The sequence below is a fragment of the Gymnodraco acuticeps genome, unplaced genomic scaffold (genome assembly GCF_902827175.1).
Source record: "Gymnodraco acuticeps unplaced genomic scaffold, fGymAcu1.1, whole genome shotgun sequence".
Classification (NCBI taxonomy): domain Eukaryota; kingdom Metazoa; phylum Chordata; class Actinopteri; order Perciformes; family Bathydraconidae; genus Gymnodraco; species Gymnodraco acuticeps.
In genome coordinates, this window is record NW_022990238.1 from 3,710,100 (window position 1) to 3,717,877 (window position 7,778).

The 7,778-nt window shown below is 38.4% G+C and overlaps 1 protein-coding gene across 8 annotated transcripts in view; it reads right to left on the reverse strand.

Annotated features, from left to right (window-relative positions):
* Nucleotides 1-6,636, reverse strand: part of LOC117548374 (BAH and coiled-coil domain-containing protein 1) — a 67,412-nt gene extending 60,776 nt beyond the window's left edge. For 5 of the 8 annotated variants that reach the window (XM_034219619.1, XM_034219615.1, XM_034219616.1 and 2 more), the window contains exons 1-2: nucleotides 6,391-6,628; nucleotides 3,176-3,494 (exon numbers count right to left, since the gene is read on the reverse strand). In XM_034219619.1, coding sequence (XP_034075510.1) covers nucleotides 3,176-3,347 — 172 coding nt within the window. In that variant the 5' untranslated portion in view covers nucleotides 3,348-3,494; nucleotides 6,391-6,628. Of the gene's footprint in view, nucleotides 1-3,175; nucleotides 3,495-5,444; nucleotides 5,749-6,390 lie in introns of those variants that run through there. The other 3 variants (XM_034219612.1, XM_034219614.1, XM_034219613.1) reach the window with 3 other exon arrangements.
* Between the last annotated feature and the right edge of the window lie 1,142 nt (nucleotides 6,637-7,778).

Genomic DNA, 7,778 nt, shown 5'->3' on the forward strand with positions numbered 1-7,778 from the left:
CAGGCTTCACAGCCAAGTAAAGAAAGTCTCCAACTCTGTACCGGAGCCAGCAGGAGATAACATTACTATTTTAAAGTCCTTGTAAATGAACTGGCTGAATGAATCAGCATTATATGAGTTTACAGGTCTCTCTCTGTATCAGCAAGCACACAAAGAGAAGTTGCTTCAATGTCACATTCCCAGAACCTAGTGCAAACATAAATCGACCACCTGACATGCATTACAAATGACTGGCTTGTAGTAGGCGAAGATGGACACAGGCAAATGCACACTGACAGAATCTCTACCGGTTCTAAGCTAACATGCTCCAGTGAACAACAGGGTAGGAGCGTGTGTCTGTTGTTGCCTGATTGCAACCAAAAAGTGTGCACAACAAAAAGAAAGGAGATGTCCTCCCCGAAATATGTTGAAGATTCTGTAACACGCCAAGGAACAATGTTGAGGGAGGGTGTTGCCACCTCCATCCTTTTTCTTTTTTTTTTGCAGCGAGGGTGAAGAGAGCGCTCACAATAAATACCTCTGCAAAGTCAGAGGAGCCTTTTCAAGGAGCGACATCAGAAACCTGCCTCTGAATGCATTTTTACATCAACCCTGAAATATTCATGCTCTTTGTAAAGTATTCATGTGAACCAGTGTGCAAGTTAGTCCCCAGGGGGAAAGTGCAGAAAACTGAAGAGATCCAACACACTCAGTTGTGCTAATGTTGCTAACATACGGGACACTTGAAGGGACGCTAATGACCGGCCCTGTCAATATGAACAACAATCTGGGAGCAGTTTGGTCAGAAAACCGACGAGCATTTGACTGGTGACATGGTGTAACTGATCTGTGTTCATTTTGGTAAGCTAAATGAAATAAGACAGATGTAATTAGTCATTACTGTTAAATAAAATAACAAGTATACATTGTGTATTAAACTTTATGGACATAATAGAGAAACATGTTTTTGTCTTTCGTGATTTTTTTCCCGTCTTTCGTGGTTTTGATGGATTACCATCTTGAAAAAATACGTAATGAATATTTGTGAAAAATGCTTCGTGTCTCAGCTACCTATTTGCGTTATGACATGCTTGACATTTTCAAATAATATTAAGACAATAAATCAGATGTAGCACATCAGCAGGACCAAATATCAAAATAATTCTAACGGCGCCTGGAGGGGATTTAGATATTATGGGAACTCAAATTATTCTCCATGTTAATTCAATAAAATAAATCCTTAAATGTAGGAAATTAAGTCATTTTTAGATCTTGAGGATATTAGATAGACTTCTCTACGGTCACGCCCATGTGTTACTGACGAGGCTGGGGAGAACAATAAACCACCTGTGCTGCTCATTGAACAGTGATGACATTTGGAGGGTAGGCCTTGTGTTGGTGCGGCACAATAATACAAAAGAAACTGCAAATCTGGTTGGGGAGCACCTGTACCCTGTAGCCAGCATTACCCTTCATGCTCTCAACAAAACATCCATAAGAGAAGAACACATACAGACGCAGGCGATCTGGGTGTGTGTGTGTGTGCTGCCAAAGTAAACATGAATGGTGTGTGATGAATGGTGAACATTGCTCATGAATTCTCCTGAATGACAAAATAAAACATCTTTTTTTTTTTTGCATAATTTTGCAAATGAATCCTTCACAATCAAATGAATTTCAATTACATCTTGAATTAACCTGCCATAATACTTCTTATAGAATAACCATTTGATAACATATTTAAAATATATAGGCTATATAAACAAATAAAATCTAATGTAGAATACAAAAACATTGGTAAATGTTACTTTCGTGCTGTATTCAACCGCCTACAACAACCACCTACACTGGGCCCACTTGTAATTTTGGCTGATATGTTACATAAAATAACTTTTAAATGCTAAAAATTCCCTGCTTCCTTGTGACCCTAGATTTCTCAGCGGCTGCATGATAAACATGTGTTTTTTTGAAGAACCGTCAACAATATTTTCAAAGCAAATGGTTTCAGAAGCATAACTGTTTGATGCAACCAGTATGCCACTGTTGTGACATATTTAAATATGTTTTGTGTTACATGGGTGGGGAATAATAAAAGCAAGACAGTGTATTCTGATCCAGTCATATGAGTGCTTCATTTAAACTCTCTTTTGTTTTGTTTCTTTCTAAACCCGAAATAAGGGATTATATTTTATTTAATAAAATCTAGCACCAGATATCTTAACACATTATAATAATACAAAAAATGATCATTAAGCATGATTATAACCATTACATTTTTGTTTTATAAGTTATTGTATGTGTCCACACCCATATTTTAACAGCTGTTAATCTGTTCAGCAGTCTTAAGGTTGAGTTATATATTCAGACTGTTCTATCTGGCGACAAAATGTGGGCACATTTGGGTACATAAGATACTCAAGTTACTTGTTAAACCTGATGCATGCACTGTGAACACATTTGCACCCTGACACTTTGAAGCCCAATATGGAAGGAGGATTTCAGTACTGCTCCTCTTCCTCATCATACTGTAACCTATGCAGACCTGATCACCCAGCTCCATGGCTCTGGGTATGGCCCAGGGCTCATTTATTTATTTATTTTGGTTGAGCGATGGCAATGGTGTGACACTTGTCAATTTAACGTGAAGTGACAAAATCTCATTTCAGATTCAGCCCCAAAGCCAGTGGGAAACCAGTGCCAGTGTGGTCTGTCCAACTTCCTGCAAACTAAAACGGATGTCAAATGCAACTTTTAAATACAATGGCATTTACATAACTTATTAAATGGCTATTTGTTCAACTAAGATGTCTTTATTACCTTTGAGGTATTTGAGCTGTAAATGTTGATTCAGCTTAATCAAAATTTCTGATCGTAGGCCTTGTATAAATCAAATTTCGCCTGATTTATTAGCTGATATTTGAATAGGGAAACTCTGTCAACAGCCACACCTGAGCAATCATTTATATAAAATGGAAAACACCATAAAATTATTCTCTTTTGAGCAAAACATCACCTGCTTTGTAGGCTACTTCACCACAGGCATAGCATATCACTCAACGCTGATAAATGTACAGGGTTAAATTTATAGTGCACCATAATAAGAGCATTTGAAACAAGAGCCAGCTTTAAGATAGCATGTTGTTAGAAACAGATATTTCAGTTGCATTCTTGTATGACAATAAAACCTCTTACTAACCTGAGTGAGGAGCCATTGGTATGTGCGAGGGGTAATATTTCCCCGGTGTGAAGTGACCGCCGTGCTGTACAGAGCCGTGGCCCGAGGGAGCGATCCGAGAGGCGGCTCGGTGCACCAGGGCGCCCCGCTCTGATAGGAGGTGAGCCGGAGCAGCAAAATCTCGTCCTTCCATTCCGAAGAATGTTGAGTAATCCGAAAACCGGATAGGGCAGGAAAATCAAATGCAACCCATATAATAATCCTTTCCTTCAGATCTATGTGTTGCATTCAGTCGATCGCAGGCTTCCCCAGCCAAACACGTAGCCCCCGATCATCTTTTCTGTCAAAGAAATCCAGTTTCATTATCAAGAAAAATGGTAAGCCCTGTTAGGAATTGCAATATGCAGACATAGCTACTGACAGTGCAGTACAAATGTAAAAGACAACTAATTATTAGTACCGCTCCATTAAAATGAATTGTAGCCCAGTATTCAATCTGTCATATCAAGGCGTCTCCTGTATTATGCGTAAAACTGAAATCAACCCTTTCGACCTAAAACCGATGGTGCAAAAATATCACCGCAGATAGAAACGGCAGGCGAGGCGTCCACAAGCCCACTGAGCCGGGCTCTCATTCAGCTCTATTGATCAGCCTGGGATACAGGCCTAATATGCATCATATGTGACGAGCCCTTCATATCCCACAGACACAGGCACAACGAGCAGATTATAAAATTTAAGGTTTCCATATAACCCATTGTATTCAGTAAGGTTCATATTATATTGTATCATAACAATTGATTCAACAACCACGTCAGCAGCTGCCAGCTGTCACTCTCTCTAAAAACCATGAAAAAACAAACGTGCATTTTGTTTTTAAATGAAATCGTGTATGATGCAACAAATATAAAAACGCCTCATATTGTAAAAGGAGAAAGAGTGGTGTCCAGTGTGGGCTGGTTAAAATGATTGAAGCCTTCTCAGCCTACATCTCAAGGTGAACAACGTTGCCTGCCTTCTCCTGCTCGTCCTATTGTCTCGGTTTGATACGGGCGTTTTTCTGCTTCCATAACTTCCATCCAGCTCTCATTACACACCACATGTTCACATTCTGCACTACAGTGATCGTATATATAAGCCCCAAAAATCACCTAAATATACAATATGTTGCACTATCTACAAAATGGTTTATTTATAATAAAACATTCAATTGAAAAAAATGCATAATGCATCGAACAATTTGCACAACGAACCTGTTATTTTTGGTTAAATAGAGTTTATAAACCATCTGTAAAGCAAGTCATGATATTCAAATAAGACTATAATGAATATAGCTCTCCATAACAGAGATGCATCAACTCCTGAAAGACATGGACCCTGTCTGTGCGTGAGTGTGTGTGCGTGCGTGCGCGAGTGTGTGTGCATGTGAATAACTGCACTCTCACTGTCTTCATCTGCGTTGACCTATTTCAGGTCAGGTAATCAAATGGAGTAGTATTATATTGGCTAGTCGACAAAAAACCCAATTTAAAAAAAATGCAATTTCACTGTTAAAATATATGTTAGTCCTAACAGAAATCATTGTTTTTCTGCCTGTGAGTAATTACAAACAAAGCAGGCAAACAGAAGGCCATTGTATAGGTCCAAATGAGTATACGTTTGAAAGAAAATGCAGTTATTCTCAATACAGTAGACTACAGCTACTATTATGTGTGGTTTTACATTTTTATTATCTCAATTTGGGGTCCCTACAGGGTTTCGAATTGGTTGCAGGGGGTGTTAAAAAATAAAAATAAATGAGTGGTTTTACCATAAATAGGCTATAATTAATTATAACAAATATATATAGGCTAAAGTGTGTAAGAATGGAATATTTGTTTAAATACATGCTATTTTACTTCAAGCACTATTATCTCCACATGTAGCCAGTTACAGCCGAGCCTCCAATTCAGTGCCACATCAACAACAATAAAATCCTTCCATACGGAGCTGCCCGAGACCAAATCTCCTCCACTGAGGCTTCCTGAGCTAATGTGCTGCATGCATGTAGGTCCTTTAACGTGAACACTTTTAAGAAGCCTTGCTGTTGCCTGCATGAAGGCTGATTATTCACTTTGAGGACTGTGTAGAGATCCAAGGTGAATGGCCGCCCGTCAGCAGGACTGTCTTTGTTTCCACACTGAGACAGTGCTTTGCAGTCAGCCATTACCTTCCCCCTCGCCATGCTGTTGAATTCAGCCCCCTCTGTATGTCCACTAACATCCTCACGGAAAAAATATTTAACATTTACCAGGCTGTGAAGAGACCGCTGTTTTGTAAATGTTCGAAGGGTAGCCTACAATCATATGAATTAAATATCGGCAGCGTAAAAACAAACGGAGGTTTCTCCCAGCCTCCACTGTGCAAATATCCTCACAAATATACGCTTTAATTTGTTTTAACCGTTCAAATGATCGACGCCCCTAATGTAATTCATTAAGCAGCTGTCAATTGCATTTACCGAACCCAATCGAAAGCAGAAACGCAGATAATAAATCAAATTACGCTGTATAGTTCGGACTCGCGCTGAGAGGCAGGCGGCCCTCCGTGACTGAGCTGGCCGGCAGGGAGTGCACCAATGCCGGGTCGGGTAGAAACACGTCTTCCGCTCAACAAATGCAAGTTACACGCTAATAGTTTATTGCAATATAAATAAAACAATAGTCAGTCCCCCACTGACCAGTTCACAAAAATATCTACATTATTTTAAACAATTTGTAAATGCTCGAACTTGCCTATTGATAAAAAAAAAAGACAGCCTTGCACCATTGTAATAGCATAATTGAAAAATAAAACAACATGCAAATAAATCCAATCAATAGTCCAATTTTTTTAATAATTACGAACATGCTTCCAATGCCAACATATATTGAAACCATTTAAATTGTTAGAAATGCTCATAAATATGGACCACCTAATATTAATAAAACTAGACTATAATATGTTATAATAGAAACTATTCAGGGGGATGTATTTTGTGTCAGCTCAATACATTAAATGATCGATGTATTTCTCATAGGATACACCTCATACATCCTGTTGTGTTATTTTGTAAATTATAGCACTGCACCTGGTAAAATAAAATGCATGTCATAGCGTGTTGGACTAAATTACAACCTCTGTCATCTTTAAACGAGGAAACAGGCCTTAATAAATTGTATTCAATACAAAAATTGAATATAAAAATGACTACTTACTGGTATGTTAAATCCTTGCATAACAATAAATTATAAAATCACAAAACACAGGGTGGAAAGGAGTAAGGCCAAGTGCGACGCCCATTTAAAATCAAAATCTGAATAAACCATGTGGCTAGAGTGAAATCCTACAATATTTCCATCTGAGGCTGTGCTGTAGCCTGCTGGTTCAGTCTATGGAAGCTGTGGAACTAGGGCTTCCGGCCTGGCTGGATCGCGGCTCGGATCTCCGAGCAGCGGTTTCTCTCCCGGTGCAACTGCGTACCTCGCGTCTCGGGGCAGGGTAAACACGCCCTCCCATTGGTCGGATACCTGCATGTTAATTAGCTCGTGCCGCCCGCCCGGAGATACAGAAGGTTCTGATTGGCCGGTAGCACAGGCCAATAGTGTGATGACTGGCAATGCTAAACAGAGAGAAAAGCGCCAGATTTAAAGCATGGGATGGTCTGAATCCTTCACAACTCAGAGCAGCTTGGGAACAGCTAAAAATGTAGATAATAAAAAAGTCTACAGCCCCTAATGAAAAAGTAAATGCAATCAATCAGAATGTGCAATTCTATTCATGCATGCTTAAAACCCCAAACTTACATTACAATGGATAATGCAAAAATATATATTAGAACCGAACAATTAGGCTAAATTACCTTACCTTTATTACATTTAGAAAGCTCTAGCCTAGAACCCTGAACACATCTCAAAAGGTCATAGTAATATAAATAGCCTAATTAGATGCAAACATACGGAAAAACAAAAAAATATATTTTTTAAAGGTGCGGTTTTACGTGCTTAGTGCTTTGAAAAAGACCCAAATGAATGACTTTGATAAATCAAAAAGATTGATACCACATTTAAAATTGTTTTGAATGTTTACATCCCTTCCTTTACTGTGACTTGTTGCTTAATAGTCCTCAACTATTTATGGTGCTGAATAATAAAACTACAAAATATATTAAAACAAATATCTAATTATTAATGTTGAAATACCACACTGATTTTAAAGTTGACCAAATCTAAATACAACTTAATTGAAATGAAGTACAGCTGACTTTTTGTAATATAAAACTGAACTAGCTCTGTTTAAGATTTATGTTTGTTTTTCATCTGAAAACACCTTTTTGAAAAACACTTTTGCTAACAATTTAAGGCATTTATGACATTTACAGTCTAATTTCTCCTTCTTTAAAACCACTAGAGGCGTTTTGACGAGTGCTTTTAAAGCCACTTTCTTGAAACTCTACACTGAATCATGCAGACAAGACTGTAATTGTAATATTTCCATCATGTTATTACTATGGACTTGGTTATTACATTATGCTAAATGTTTACAAATGAATCCCTCCATGTATGTACGCTTCTGATTGGCTGGCGCTGTGCCAAAGCATTGTCAG